Source organism: Schistocerca cancellata, chromosome 2 (assembly GCF_023864275.1).
Source record: "Schistocerca cancellata isolate TAMUIC-IGC-003103 chromosome 2, iqSchCanc2.1, whole genome shotgun sequence".
Lineage (NCBI taxonomy): Eukaryota > Metazoa > Arthropoda > Insecta > Orthoptera > Acrididae > Schistocerca > Schistocerca cancellata.
The window spans coordinates 579808126-579825256 of record NC_064627.1 but is presented as its reverse complement, the minus strand read 5'-3'; the positions used below and the strand labels follow the sequence as shown (position 1 = coordinate 579825256).

The 17131-nt window shown below is 43.5% G+C and overlaps 1 protein-coding gene across 1 annotated transcript in view; it reads right to left on the bottom strand.

The window, feature by feature from the left end:
• The window catches only part of LOC126162187 (homocysteine S-methyltransferase YbgG-like), an 82001-nt gene that overhangs the window by 42833 nt on the left and 22037 nt on the right, over positions 1-17131 (bottom strand). The window contains exon 2 of the mRNA XM_049918514.1: positions 14478-14672. Within this exon, the coding sequence (XP_049774471.1) occupies positions 14478-14652 (175 nt within the window). The 5' untranslated portion in view covers positions 14653-14672. The remainder of the gene's footprint in view (positions 1-14477; positions 14673-17131) is intronic.

The following is a 17131-nucleotide window of genomic DNA, read 5'->3' as shown; positions in this document are numbered from 1 at the left end:
GAGCTGAAATCCGGGTAGAGGGTACAGACAGAGTAACAGATGGGAACAGATTACTGAAAGCTGGGAGGAGATCCCGATTTGACGCCGACACCACACCGCGGACAACAGATACCTACGCGGTGTTGTTCCAGAGTTAACTGGGGCACGCTGTGTTCATTCAGTGTTGAGTCGCATCATCAACGTGAGATAGACGCCAACGTGTCTATAGGCGGCTATCTGAAAGGTCAAACTAAACAGCGATTTTCAAGATCCATATGTGCTCAGCTTCTGGAATCATAGTGTAGGGAGCTAGGAGCTACTGGGTATGGCGTAGCCTGATATTGTAACTGTTGGTGAAATACCACTACGTAGCAACAATGTTAAATTCTGTTGCCATCTTCTTCATTAAAAGGGTACCGAATGATATATTCCAGGAGGAATGCAAGACTCATACTTCAGTTCACATCACAAATGCCTTGAAGAATACATGGATACTTGACCGATTTGCCCAGTTTCCTGGTTCGTCGTCAATAGAGTATCGTCTGGGACGCGATGGGAAGACGTAGACTTCCATACTGGCCTCGAGCCAGCGATCTCCATGAACTGACTCAGCGTGGCTGTGTTTCAGCCGTGGCAAGAAATTCCTCGACGTTCAGAGCCTGTTCGCTTCCTTGTCACAACGAGTACGAGAGAGAATTCGCGACTTACTGATGTTGACGCTGAATATCAGTTTCGAATCCAACGGAAGTTTAAGCTTTTAATACCCGTTATGCGATAAAGATCTCCACAAATTTTCATAAATATCGGAATGATACTTCGTGGTGTAACACTTTTCATTTCGTCAGTGAATTCTACGCTTTCGATTATCACTACCCTTGACTTTATCGCCGCGCGGAGTGGCCGCGCGGTTAGAGGCATCATGTCACTGCTCGGTCCCTCCCGCCGGAGGTTCAAGTCCTCCCTCGGGCATGGGTGTGTGTGTTAGCATAAGTTAGTTTAGGTAGTGTGTAAGTCTAGGGGCTGATGACCTCAGTAGTTTGGTCCCTTAGGATTTCACACACATTTTATTTTATTTTTTCACTTTTTTATCGGGAGATAAAAAAGTTGCTCACAGATTATAGCGGAAATGATTCTCTGCTGCAGCTTCAGCACTAAACGTAATAATTACAGTTATGGTCGACGTCGTGAAAAATTATGTAATCAGGCTGCATCACGAAAAATTGTAATCACGGTGGACTTATTTTCATTTGACAAGAAAAAAAGATACACTACAAGAAAATGTATGTTTTCATCCTTTGGTGGGCAGTGTTAAGCCCGGCATAACTTTCCAAACTCCACCGGATTTACTTTTCTGACTTTTGGATTCCTCGCCGACAGTGAACAAGCGACAGACGTGATAACTGATGTATATGATCAGGAAAGGTATCCTTCATTTAAGACTTCTCATCAGAGAACTGATGCATACAATACACATATGATATAATGATCACTGTTTTGTTCAAAAATACTCTAAGTAAATTGTGTACGAAACTCCGAATAACGAAGTGTGACTTGGAAAATAAAATGGTTCAGAACTAAACGACAGTGATTCGTTAATGCAAAAGAAATCCTTTAAAATAGCTACACAAATTTTTAATTTTTACTTATTAGTCGAAAAGAAATTAAATGGTTTTCAAGAGGACACAGTTTCCGACGACTGCCTTTCGTTACATAAAAAGACGATACTGCTTCAGTTTCCAAATAAAAGGTACAATTAAGACTAAATATCTATCTCAAACACGTGTTCGATGAACTATCCAACCCAGTTTGGAACTATACCGGCTGCGCTTTCTTCTACATTCCCACCAGGGAATGTTCTTCATTCTAGCTGTTTCATAGACGACATGTCCACGAGATTTCAGTACAGCATCTTTTTATTAACCCACAGTGATCTTCTTACGTTGACAAGTTTTCAGCCGGGGGCAGCCTGCCAATTTCCATAACCTTTGGGTGACTTTATCACGCCATGAGACAACTGGTCTGGAACAAAACACAGCTTCTCAGTCTTGATGCAGACTTTCAGAAGTTATGCCTGACCTGTTCTAGTCTATGTCGTCATGGGGATACTTTAGTATCTCTGTCATCTTACTTTTTGTTTTGATGCATCTCACTACCGGCAGCGCTAGCGCACATGCAACGTAGTAGAGAAGAGGAACGTGCTGGCAGTTCCTCTGTCCGCCTTGAACGACGAGGGAACTGTGTAGAGCTCATGCCGACCGATCATATGCAGTCTTTTGATGTGAGACCATCACGGGCAGTTTGCCGGTTGGTGGCTATAAGATTAGCTATACACAAGAAATCGAAGAACTCGTAAAATTGTGATACGTGCTTTGTAAACCAACAGTAGCAAAGCCTCATACAAAGCATGCCCCACAGACAAAAAGCTGGTGCATCTTCATTTTTATAAATGTATCTGAACAGTGCGCAAGTAATTCTGTTTTATCCTCTCACACTGTATCAAATGTCTGTTTAATATGATGTAGGCGAGAACCTTTGAAAGGCTCTTGGATAGTTATGGAGATAGCCAGTTCAAATCTTCATGGTGAAAGAAGTATTCATAATCAGTATTCGGACATCAATAGGGAAGTGATGGCGTACAGTTCTTAGTCACAAAACTGGATGCTGACTGAGACCTTAGTTTCTCGTGATGTAATGAAATGAAATGAAATAACATGGAAAATCAGCGGTTTCCTCGCTGCTATCCAAGATGGATCGGCTACGTCGCTGGTCTTCGCTTTTTCTTTCATAACACTCTATTAACAACAAAAACTCAACACTAGAACCTAAAGGCAATCAGTGAAGTGCACTTGGCAAGTTGAAACACATTAAGTACAAGAACAACTCTGTTTATGACTTTCCAGCAAGCTTACAGGAAATTGAGACACAAACGTCAAGTTTTTTCGAGCCAGTCGCTACTCAAAAGAAGATATATTACTTGATAGGTGCTCAGAACCCATAAAAGATACTGCTTTTTTTTAAAAAACTACTGCGATCTGCTGGAATTATTTATCGAGTATGATTCAATTTCACTGTTCAGGGAAAAGGTAATGGCAATCTAGTGTGTATGCCGTCAAAATGTACTACGTCGTATATTATTCCAGTCTAGCAAAGCAAATGTTAGAAACCTAGACTACGAAGGCGTATCTAATTGAAGTTATTTTCCAGTGCCTTGTAACCAGCGTGCAGTTCAGCTCAGAACTTGAGGAACGACCAAAACATGTCTCAGTGACACAACCCTATTTGTGCGGTTGGGTATACAGTAACTTTTAGCTCTGTCAGTATGTTATTACAACTATTAAAGTGATTACACATTATAAAAGAGACAACACAGTTTTGTTCTTAAAGAGTTTATGGAGTCTATAGGCTGTATAATCTTCGAGGGACTAGACGTAACCACGAACTGCTACTGCTGATGCTCTGTGTAAATGATCTGTCATTTGTTTAAACAGCAGAGGAAACAACAGAGAAAAGAGTTTATAACATTTTAGTGAGATGACTGGTATTCCACAGATGAGCTATATTTAAATTTTGGAAATAAAACAAAAACACAGCTATTTCCGTTTTACAGCAGACCGTCGATAATTGTAGAATACAACAAGAAATAATGACCAGAAAAGAAACTTATGAGTCCATTGATAATGATGCGGATGAAATCAAACTGCAAAAGTGATACACACACTGTGTATGCCATCGGTCATGGACTGCTGCAGCTGTGGGATTGCACTAATCCTCCACAAACAAAGCATCAGGTAGTGGCATCTCTTTGAAATTTGATACGAGACTTACCTCCAGCATCTCTCTCTCCAGCTCTGTCCCTGACAGAAAAAAAATCACAACACCAAAAAATAATTAACGTAGAGTAATGAAAATTTGAGGAAAGATTTGCCTAGGCAACACATTTATGTGATTAACATCGAGAGTTCATAGGTTAATGTAAGCGTGACATAAGCTATTGCAAACTGAAACGCTGGTACATTAATAAACGGTGTAATCACCAGAAAGTTGAATGTAAGGATACAAACGTGCATGCATTGTGTTGTAAAGGCTGGATCTCAGTTTGTGAGATGGGGTTCAATGCCTGTTGCACTTCGTCAGTCAATATGGGGACGGTTAATGCTGTTTGTGGAGGACGCTGGAGTTGTCGTCCAATGATGTCCCATACGTGCTCGATCGAGCAGTTCAAGGTAACATGTAGACACTCTGTAGAGCATCTTGAATAGCAACAGGGGTATGTGGGCGAGCGATTCCTGTTTGGAAACACCTTCTGGGATGCTGTTCATGAATGGCAGCACAACAGGTCGAATCACCATACAGACATACAGTTTTGGAGTCAGGGTGTGTGGAATAACTATGAGAGTGCTTCTGTTGTTATACGAAACTATAACGCAGATCATAGCACCAAGTGTAGGTCCACTGTGTCTAGCAAGAAGACAAGTTGGCTGCAGGCCCACAGCTGGCCTCCTAACCAATGCATGGCCATCACTGGCATCGAGGCAGAACCAGTTTTCATCAGGGGACACGAAGACCACCAAACTGCCCTCCAATCGGCTCCCTCTTGATACCACTGATGTCGCAAATGTCGCTACAAGGCATCTGGCTTGGAGCTGCCCATGAAGAAACCCGTTTACAACAGTTCATTACGTCACGGTTCACTCCCGATGACACCGTGCTCCGCCTTGCCATTCAATTTCGGCACATTTCTTGGAAACTTTTGAGTAAAATAAGAACACTAAAATTAATATGCTTTATTGTCAGTAGTGGGGTAACTTTCGTTATAAGCCACTTTGTAAGTGCAAGTCGCATACATTCAGCGACAAACTTGATTGACTTATTACCCCTTCCATCAGCCCTTAAGCTATTGTTCTACTAAGTGGTCTGTGATCCCTGAGGGTTTATTTATGATCCCCTGGGATAATCCATCCTCCCCCTCCACCTCCTGCATCCCTCTCGAAACCACCAAGCCTCTCCCCCACCCCCACCCCCCCAAATCGCCTATACAAGCGTACTTTCGATATCAAATTAACTGACTACCTATTTAAATTGATCAATTAATTAACACTGTTCCCTCTGGGAAACTCTCAGGCTTCGCCTCAAATCCCCCGACAAGTCCCCCTCCTCTCCCCAACCTGGAAATTGGCAGGTTGAGGACTCTGTGCTGGAGAGGCAAGATCTCGGGATATGACATTGAAGTCAATGTTAATTACATAGCAAAGGATATACTGTTTATTTACGAAGTTCAATTCACAGGGGTTGGATCTCTCTTGCTCATCATTCTGTGCTGTTTCAGAAGATCCAGGTCTTATAAAATACACTCCTGGAAATGGAAAAAAGAACACATTGACACCGGTGTGTCAGACCCACCATACTTGCTCCGGACACTGCGAGAGGGCTGTACAAGCAATGATCACACGCACGGCACAGCGGACACACCAGGAACCGCGGTGTTGGCCGTCGAATGGCGCTAGCTGCGCAGCATTTGTGCACCGCCGCCGTCAGTGTCAGCCAGTTTGCCGTGGCATACGGAGCTCCATCGCAGTCTTTAACACTGGTAGCATGCCGCGACAGCGTGGACGTGAACCGTATGTGCAGTTGACGGACATTGAGCGAGGGCGTATAGTGGGCATGCGGGAGGCCGGGTGGACGTACCGCCGAATTGCTCAACACGTGGGGCGTGAGGTCTCCACAGTACATCGATGTTGTCGCCAGTGGTCGGCGGAAGGTGCACGTGCCCGTCGACTTGGGACCGGACCGCAGCGACGCACGGATGCACGCCAAGACCGTAGGATCCTACGCAGTGCCGTAGGGGACCGCACCGCCACTTCCCAGCAAATTAGGGACACTGTTGCTCCTGGGGTATCGGCGAGGACCATTCGCAACCGTCTCCATGAAGCTGGGCTACGGTCCCGCACACCGTTAGGCCGTCTTCCGCTCACGCCCCAACATCGTGCAGCCCGCCTCCAGTGGTGTCGCGACAGGCGTGAATGGAGGGACGAATGGAGACGTGTCGTCTTCAGCGATGAGAGTCGCTTCTGCCTTGGTGCCAATGATGGTCGTATGCGTGTTTGGCGCCGTGCAGGTGAGCGCCACAATCAGGACTGCATACGACCGAGGCACACAGGGCCAACACCCGGCATCATGGTGTGGGGGGCGATCTCCTACACCGGCCGTACACCACTGGTGATCGTCGAGGGGACACTGAATAGTGCACGGTACATCCAAACCGTCATCGAACCCATCGTTCTACCATTCCTAGACCGGCAAGGGAACTTGCTGTTCCAACAGGACAATGCACGTCCGCAAGTATCCCGTGCCACCCAACGTGCTCTAGAAGGTGTAAGTCAACTACCCTGGCCAGCAAGATCTCCGGATCTGTCCCCCATTGAGCATGTTTGGGACTGGATGAAGCGTCGTCTCACGCGGTCTGCACGTCCAGCACGAACGCTGGTCCAACTGAGGCGCCAGGTGGAAATGGCATGGCAAGCCGTTCCACAGGACTACATCCAGCATCTCTACGATCGTCTCCATGGGAGAATAGCAGCCTGCATTGCTGCGAAAGGTGGATATACACTGTACTAGTGCCGACATTGTGCATGCTCTGTTGCCTGTGTCTATGTGCCTGTGGTTCTGTCAGTGTGATCATGTGATGTATCTGACCCCAGGAATGTGTCAATAAAGTTTCCCCTTCCTGGGACAATGAATTCACGGTGTTCTTATTTCAATTTCCAGGAGTGTACTTCAAAAAGAAGTAATTAAATAGATCGCTTTTTTCCGATCGTTCAAGAAATATTGCCAAGAAACACTCGCCATACGTAATTACACTGTCATAGAGCACACTAAACATATCTGGGGGGAAAAAATTTCCAATCACATCACTGACTGCTGCTTCAATTGCACCACACTGTGTAAGCCATGGGCCATGGACTGCTGCAGCTGTGGGATTGCACTAATCCTCCACAAACAAAGCATCAGGTAGTGGCATCTCTTTGAAATTTGATACGAGACTTACCTCCTGCATCTCTCTCTCCAGCTTTGTCCCTTTCAGCTGGCCTCGGTCCACTGGAGAGGACCACTTGGCCATAGACAGCGTCCGGGTATGTTTGGAGTGGTAGTAATTGAATGTTATCATTACCTCCAGCGCCATCACTTGTCAGTGATGGATACTGAATCTTCTCAAATAGCCATGTAAAAATTGAAGAATACTCACAATACACATGGTCACAAAGGCTCCCAATATATACTATTAGTTCGCTATTCACCCTCCTAGATTGCGACACAGTTGTTCCCTACCTGACCAGTTTGTGGGTCTTTGTGACAGCTTGCACCTTAAGCCAGAAATGTCAACTCATTCAGTCACTGGCTACCCCTGTCACATGCACCTCACACCGAATGTAATTACAATTAAATATTACGATTGCAGCCCCAAGATGGTGACATTCGACAATGTGCGAAGTGTCAGAAATACCTCCTCCTGATGACTGTGGCTCTTGGACGAATCTCAAGTTGAAATATCAATGCCTATATCTGTAACACAGTTATTGCGTGTTTTAGGTAATAATTTATATCTCCAAAAGTATTGAAGTTATTGATTTGAAATTTTAACAGTGTGACTGTGTTATCAATACAATTTGGTATACTAAGTATGAAAAAAGATCAATTAATATTTAATCGTATTTCTTCATATTCATAGAAAATATGTGTAACGTGCTGCAAACAGCATTAGTCAAGTACATGGCTGACTCAGACCAGTAGCCAGCATCAGATGTGCAAGCATGAGAACCAAAATCTGCTCTCCTCCTGGCACCACAGCAAGCTACACTTTCAATGCAAGATGGTAATTCATAATAATTTACTACATTTCACTGTGTAGCCTTATGAACGCTTGTGTTTATGTTCTATGATCATTTCGCTCTTGCCAATACCTTCTTGGCACTGAACCCAGTCACTAGGACAATACTTTAGAATTGATAGCTCAGGTGATTTACGTAAAACGCTTCAAACTCCATACATCTGGAGCTCCATCATGAATAAATCACACATTTCTTCTTAGCCACCCGTTATATCGCCACAGTGCTCTCATATCTACTATACACCATTATGGGTTGTTAACCACCTCAACATACATGCACCTGCAGAGATGTTGTACACTTGGATATGTGCTGTCAGTAAGGTTTGTTCAGAACAGTCTTTGGTGAATAGCAATTACCGACTCAACTCGCTCTGTTCCTTCATGAGACATGTAATGTAGAGGGTATAGTACCCTCCTACTTCTGGAAAGTTGCAAATTAAATTGGCGGCAGTGTTGCAGGGAGGGTTGGTCAAAGACAATGCAGGGAGATATTTTAATCTCCAACTTAATCCTATGAATGAGAGAATACTCTGTGTCTCCCATCTACATAGGAAAAGATGGGCAATCGTAATCATATTTCCTAATTTCCTACACTATGATCGAAATGCTAGAAAAACCTAGCTGAACAACCTAGCTGCATCGATATTGGGTGCTGTCTGGTATTCTTTGGTGTATGTGTCCGAGAATTAACCATGAATGGACGTACTGCAGAGTCATCTCTCTACATTCGCAATCTAGTGTATGGTATACGCAAAGTAGTGGACGGTTGGTTTAGTGACGAGGCAGAAACTGGGAAGCATTCTGCTGTGAAACTGGTCGGCACTGAAATTATGGAAAAACTGCTAAAATTGCTAAAATTGATCACACTGTTAACTGTGGTGCTTATTACAGTTAATTGTCCCATATCGACAGTGTCTTCTCCATCCCATCTGTTCACTGGTACATCGTTGGCTTACCATGTCATGATTGACTGACATCACTTGTTTGAGAATGAGAGAGTCTTGGTGGAAGCAACGTCTTCTGGAGGTAGCCAGCACCAAAACAGTGATCACATACAGAGCTGCAGTGTGAGGAATCAGTGCTCTTGGTTTCTTTGAAATGGAAGAGCTAGATGTCTGTTGCCCCATCACTGTGAAAGATGAGATTAAATGTAAATGCCACCACCTTCAAACAGCTGTTTATAAACGTTCCACAATGTCGCAAACTATTCCAGTTCCGATATGTTGCGATGTCCTCCACATTTTTGTGAATAAGAAACACTGTCTTGTATTTCAACTATCATGTGTGTTGTGAGAACAACATAGTTAACACCATGTCCAGCTTTCTGCGAGAGTCAATGGATCCAAATGAGTTAATGTCGGTTTAGCACCTCACCCAGACCTCGAAGTCGTGGTGGAAAACCAAAATGTATGGCATTGTACAAAGCTGTAGTCCTACACTGCTTGGAAAATAGAAAAACAATGTATCAAACTGCTAATGAAAGAACAACACAGAGACCCTCTCTTGCAATTGCAAGTCTTTGGGATATGGTCCTCCTACAGTATGGGTGAGTGACAGGACTTTACACTGGTCTGTGCAATCATTGGCCACCTCCTGCAATGGACAATACCAGTATATTTAATTCGATCGCGATATATGCTCGATGTCAGCACCCAGAAGGTATTTCTTTTCGATGTATCGGAAGAGTGGGATGCCGCAATATCTTATCAAGTTCTATATTTGGTAGCAATAGTGAAGATTTATAGTTCATAGTTTTTCTCTGTCTCATGGTTCAAAACAATGAGTAAGGTGAGAATGTTTGGGTGACATACATGAGTGCACCCTGAGAGATGCAGATCTCTTTTGGACTGTGGCACCTGTCTGTAATTTGGAAATGCACCGCAATGCAGTAGAAAAATACTCGTCCTTCTTCCAGTTGCTGTATGATGCGAAGTCTTCATAAGTTTCCCTATAAGAAACACCATAACTGCTTGTACTGTTTTCTACTACTTCATGTTGCAAGAGAAAGTTTCATTTGGCGCTGGCCTCACACACTGTACCACATTGGCGGAGCTATGACATGTTCCCATTTCCACCGAGTGGTCAAACCACGGTCCTGTCGCATTAACTCAGCTCACTCTGTCTCCCCACGGGAAGCAGAAGGAGGTAGATATAGTGCTCTTGACCTTGCGCTCAGTTCTGACTTAAACTGGAATGATCACATGGACAAATCTGTAGGGAGGGCGGGGCAGAGACTGAGAAATAGTTAGGAAATGCAGAGAGACTGTTTAAAACAGTGCTGGAGTTTTCCTGTTTGGGATCCTTCGCAGATAGGTTCGAAAAAAGTGACTTGTTTCGAGATATGAGAGATCCCCGAATATGATTCACCAGTAGCTGTAATTATTTAAAGATATGTCCATAGGATCCAATGCAAGTGTGGGGTTGAATGGAAGACTTGATTCCAAATCACAGACAGAATTTCTACCAGAAAGTGTAACGTTATAGATCTGAAAAGCCAGTGTATCAGTCAAGGATTTTGTACATTTCTCACGACTCCAATCTAGCGTTGCATTTTTTAAGTGATTCCTCACACAGCACATCATCTACTGTGAGTGATCATTCTCAGTTAACGATCATCCTCCCTCACCTATAACACCGTAGATATAACGAAGACTCTCTCTGTCTACATGGTATCGAGATAGAATGTGTTACAAATACTATTTGTTAGCCTGGGAAATATCTGGTAGTGGCATGAGGGAGTTGCAAAGATCGGCTTAATACAACGTTCCTTAGCCGAATCACTTTCCAAATTCGATAAGAAGGGTGATTTTATTATGAGCTTGCACCATTGACGATGTGCACCCACACTTTCGGTCTGTTAATACACACCTTGTGATCACTGTCTATATTCAATGTTGCGGTATTTGTGTGGAAGACCACTTCACTCAGAAGCAATTTATAAAGAGCGTTTAGTATTTTAAGATACTTGTGTTTGCCTGTCAAACCAAGACCGCTTTTTATGCAGAATCACAATAACATGGTCGTTGCGATCACGTTTTTCGTAGCCGTGCTTATGAGATGATTACCTCTCTATTCGTAAGATATGAAAGTACCACTCGCAAGAAAAACAAAGGAACCATTTCCATCTAACGCGGATTTTCGTTCAATAATGTTTGGGCTTTAAAGCTACTGTGGTCAGTGTTCCAACATGTGCACAGAAAATGACTATGTAGGGTCTTACAGGAGGTATAGATTTGACATGGAAAACTGAGATTTTCATGCATCAATAGCCATGAGGAGCATGAAAGATTTTTTGTGGAAAATTTTGTGCAGTCATACGGAGGATATAGAAATTGATATTTCAAAATGACATTCGTCCCAGAGGCACAGCCGTCAGGAGGAGGTATTTCCGACACTTTGCTCATTGGCGAATGTCACCAGATTGTGGCTCCAATCGTAATATTTAATTAGAATTACATTGATAAATCTGTGGCTGGTTTCCTGCAACGACACCGTTTGGCGTGCGGTGCACGTGGCAGAAATAGATGGTGACCAGAATGGACTGACATATCTGGCTCAAGGTGCAAGCCCCACAAAGTGGTCAGGTGGGGTACAACTGTGTCACAGTTTAGGAGGGTGAATAGCGAACTAATAGTCAGTATGTGTTGGGCAGCCTCTGTGAACGCGTATGTTGCGCTTATTCTCCGATTTTTACATGGATATTTGAGAAGATTCAATATCGATCACTGAAAAGCGATGACGCTGGAGGTATTGATAACATCTGATTGCTACCACTCCAAACGTTCCCGGACGCCCTCTATCGCCAGGCAGTCCTCTTCAGTGGGCTGAGTCCAGCAGCTGCCAGGGCAAGACCATTGAGACGCATGTACTTGGCAGCAACTAGGGCTGCACGACTCTCTGGCCTGAGACGCTGTGTGTGGACATCGAGGTATGAGCGAGTGGGATGTCTGAGTGTTTCAGCAAACTCCTACATCTAACCATGACAACTACTGCAATGGATTGAATCGTGGTTAAGTGTGTCATGTTTCATGTTTCTCAGTACATCGCAGAGAACTCTGTCTTGCAGTGGTATGTGTTGTTGTTACTGTCCTATCACACAGTAGGCCCTTCCTCTTCCTTCTTTGTCCTGGTGTAGCTGAGAGGGCCAACTTAGGAATTATGTAGTGCCTTGAAAACCCAATCGCAATCTAAAATTTCCGACTGATAAATTTAATGTTTCCGATAGTAGTTTTGTGAGCACACACACCAATCCAACCCCTCCACAGTTTGTATAAGATCATAGGATGCAATTGAGCTAAAACTATAACATAATGAACTTCCTCCCAGATGACCTAACTGTCCCAGTATCCACCAATAGGGAGCAACAGAAAAAAAATACGGAAGGGGGAAGAGTGTGGTTTGGAAACTGTGCAGTTGCAGGATCAAATCCCACCAAATATAGCAGTCCTACTATCCACCAGTAGTATCCAAGAGAAAAACTGGCTGCACACAAAGGGTATTGATTTAATTAATTAGTCAATCAATCTGACCGAGTGAGAGAACATTTCCTAGACATCCATAGCTGGGGGTTTACCTGGTATCCACCACATTGTTTAGGACAAAGTAGGAGATAGTGTGGCACATGACAGACACTCCCTACATCTTCTCGAAGATCTGTGTTCCATAGCAGTGGAAGCGTGAGAACAAAGGGATGTACCGAGGTAGTGATGAGGGTAGTGGAGGAGGATGGAAGGGAGGATGAGAGGTGGGAACATCTTGGTCTGTATGTGTTTGCTTACACTGGTTCACAAAAACAGGAACTAAAAACTTGAGACAGAGAGGGACGGAGAGAGACGGAGGGAGACAGGCAGGAGGTTAGTCTGGTATCAGATTTCAAAGGGATGCCACTACCTGATGCTTTGTTTGTGGAGGATTAGTGTGGTTCCCCACCAGGTCATGACTGATGGCACACTTGGTGTGGTGTTTTTGATAGAGCAGTTAGTGATGTGATTGGGAGTTTTTTCCCCAGATATGTTTAGTGTGACCTATGACAGTGTAATTACGTGTGGTGAATGTTTCTTGGCAGTATTCCTTGCACAATCAGAAAAAAAGTGATCCATTTAATTACTACTTTTCAAAGTATTTTACAAGACCTGCATCTTCTGAAACATCAGGGAATGATGAGCAAGAGGGATCCACACCCCCCCCCCCCCCCCACCCGTGAATTGAACTTTGTAAATAAAAAGTATATCCTTTGCTATGTAACTGACATTAGCTACAATTACGTATATTGAGATCATTGCTCTCCAGCACAGACTGAGTGCTCTTCCTGCCAATTTTTGGGTTGGGGAGAGGATTTGGGGTGGTGGGGGCTTTCTCAGTAGGATGTTTTATCCTGAGGGGATCATAAATAAATCCTCAGGGGTCATCTATCACTTAGCAGAACGATAGGTGAAGGGGGTTGTCATAAATCAATCAAGTTGGCCCCTGAATGTATGCAATCTCCACTAACAAAGTGGTGTAAAATGAATGTTACTCCGCTACTGACAATAATGCATATTAATTTTAGCGTTCATACTTTAGACAAAAGTATCCAAGAAACGTGAAAAATCGAAAGGCAAGTCAGAACATTGTGTCATCGCGACTTGACTGTGAATCTATGGAAATGAGTCATCTGGTTTTATGAATCATGATTTTTGTTACATCAGACCTCCGATCATGCACTGCGCCACGAACGCTGGCCGGTTTTTGCATTATTATGCTATGGGGACATTCATCCAGGCTTCCATGAGACCTGTAGTAGCAATGGAAAACACCATGACAACTGCAGATCACTTGGATTATTTCATGCTTGATGTCGTCTCCAACGGGGTAACATCTTTCAGCATCGTAGCGGTCCATCTCATATGGCCAGAATCGCATTTTCTTGGTTTGAGGAACATGATAATTAACTTATTTTGATATCTTGGCTACCAAACTCGACTGATCCTGAACCTTATGGGACACAGTCAGTATTTTATGGTGTCAGTCAGTATTTTATGGCATTTGTGTGACTAGCGAGTAGACATATGGTATTCCTTGCATGATCAGAAAGAAATGATCTCCAGAAACCTACAAAAACTTGTCAAATATGTGCCCTGCAGAATAGCTGTGGTGTTGCAAATTCAAAGATGTGCCAAAAGTATCTAGTAAACATGGATTCTAGAATGCATACGTTAAGGGCTTATTCGATACTGTGAAACATATTTCTTCTTCTGTAAGCTCTTTGCTTTCCATACTTTGGGAGGAGGTAGTATGGAACAAAACAAGGAAGAATTATCCAGTGAACATAAACTCTAAAAAGCATACATAAGAGCTATGTACCCTTGGTGATCTTTGCTAGTGTGAAATGTATCTCTCCCATTGAATATTTCAGAGCCGATGTTTCCTGGACATTTTTGTCTTGTTTTGATCTAAGGAACCTGTGCTATATATATATATATATATATATATATATATATATATATATATATATATATATATATATATGCTCTTCATAAGACTTCTACAACGCTGTTAACGCCACTAAAGATGTACAGATAAGGGTGCGACTCTTTTAAAATGAATACAGTGGGCGAGACAGTAGCAAACTCACCACGCAGGAAGTCGAGGTGCGTCTGCACGATGGCTTCAGGGTGCGTGGCAAGAAAGCGCGCGCTCCACAGAGGGTTTCCGTCCACTGGCTCGTCCACGTGCTGCGACAGCTGAGTCGCGAACCCGCCGTCCACCACTTTCACGCGGCACCGGCAGCTGCTGCCCTTACAAGACATCTCCGCTCCGGTAGTTTACACTGCAAACAGCCAAACACCGTGTGACATCAATCACAATAACTACCGTGGCTTATCTGCAAAATCAAACGTAACCAAAAGGGAATACAAGTTACGTTTCACTGCTGGTGGTCCCTCTATTGCCAGCATAAGCTAAAGCTGTCCTCAACCTGAAGGTTGATTTCAACACCACAGTGGTTTACTAGGCGTGATCTTATTGAAGATGGTACGACATTTGCTTCCTCTGAAATGACTTTGTAACAAATCATTCCTTTGTGCACCCAGGGGAACTGATCCGTTTGTCTACTGTGGACACCAGAGTTGTTATCTGGGTAAGAGGCCTGTGTCTGGTCTTTCTATAACCCTTCTAAATTGGGTGTCTTCAGGGACTGCTATGCTGGATTATGGGTGAGTGAGTTTCCCACTGTGGTAGGTGTTTCTAAGCACATGTTCGAAATAAACGCGAAAAGCGACTGACAATGTAGTTTCCACAGTGAGGAGAATGTGTGGTGGTACTCCTCGCCCGCCTCCCCCACACTTCCTTTAACAAGGAGAAACCAGAGAAGGTGACACTCGATTGAGTGGCCTCGGAAGCCTCTGTCTCGATCCCACGTACAGGCATGAATCAAACTGTCCGTTTGAACACCGCTCAGTCAAAGCTTATCGTGGGAACTCAGGTGAAGGGGAATGGCCCTCCCACAAAAACAACAACAACAACAAAGGGAAGCACCCGTATCTGGCTTATCAGTTGAAATGTATTTTGCATGTAAGATTTACAGACAAAAAAATAATATTAAGCAATCAGAGTGAAAGAGAGCATTGATAATCTCAGGTTTCACATGTGGCTGAGTATCAGTTAAAATAAAAGTTACGAAGCGTTGTCAAGGAAGCCATTATACGGTTGCGACGAGCGGTAGAGACAAATACTAGCTATGACAGGCAACAATGGAGCAGTCGCAGGTGTGCGAAGCCAATGTGCGAGGGTGGCGTAGTGATAAGCGCTTCTGCCTAGTAAGCAGAAGATCCGAGTTCTAATCGCATCCTTGGTACATATTTTCATTTGTCGCTTCAGTCTGCATATGTAAATCACAGCAGTCTGCATATGTAAATCATAGATGTTCGAGACCTGAAAAGGTTTCTGGAACCGTATAGTTTCATATGAGGATGTTATTGTGTGCATATTTTCTATGCAAAACTGTCATGGCAGGTCTATCATCCGCAAAACTTACTCATGGAGTAACACGGTTCATTACTCTGAGAAACGTGAGTATGGATCTCGTTCGTCCGGAAACTGAATGTTTGGTCAACAAATGGCAAAACGAAATGGAAGATCCCTGCCCACCAAGATGTACAGTATTTAACTGTCTCCTTTTTGCAGGTGGCCATACTAGCAAACAGGGAAGACAACATACATTGAGCTGTACGGTCCTTACATACAATAGCAAAGCAATGCAATTTAACGATATTCACAAAGGAAACTCAAGTTGAGACCTTTTGTGGAAAATAACATCTTATAGCTAAAATCATAATAGAGAAAAACGTATTGGAAGAAGTTCATATTTTCAAGTGCCTGGGTTGTAATATCTCTTATGATCACAATAATGATACTGAAATGAAACTACAAAAGTTTTTACGTACGATTAAGTAAACACTACTGAACAAAACCAGGTAATAGGCAATACTTAAATTCTATAATTCCATGACTGTACGTTTAATGCTTTAACGTTCAAACAGTAACACAGAACTGAAGCTGCAGAAATGAGACTTCTGAGATCTTAGACAGGATACAATTTAGATTATAAGAGAAACAATAAGAATACACAGGAACTGTAGGTTCCAATAATGTTAGAAAAGATACAACAATGTAGAAACGAATGGCATGTCAATCTACTACTCGTATGTATGGATCAAAGCCGGATGTCTAGAAAAACCTATGTCTACAGACCAAACGGTAAAAGGATAGGATGACCTCGAAGGACACTGTGTGATCAGCTTTAAACTGCTTGATTTCGGAAAAGATAAGAATTTCTAACCCGAAAACGTACATGACAATGATGAACTCTGTAGACCGGTTCCTCGTCAAGTTTGATTAAAACTAGCTACTGTTGAAGCTAACATGTCCGCCTTCTCCTGCATTAGTTAGCCGCTGATGTTTTCAGCAGCTCTGATAATTTTGTACAGTTTCAGTGTGTCCTGTCTACAGTGTGCGGATGTACGGATCCCAAGTGTGCAGAAGTAGACCATTGTGCACAGAAGACGAAACACGAGCATAGTGAGAAACTGCTGCTTGAAGCTGGCTACAGCCCACGACCGTGAGAACAGCTACCGCCACCAGCTCGCAGTAGAAACAATCAGCCACCCCGGTGTTTACAATACACTCGAGCGTGCTTCGTGCTATTAATGTGTGTTCAGCACAGGTCAGCCTGCTCTCCGCCGCTAATATTGCACTGAAGTGCCAAAGAAACTGGTAGAGGCACGCGTA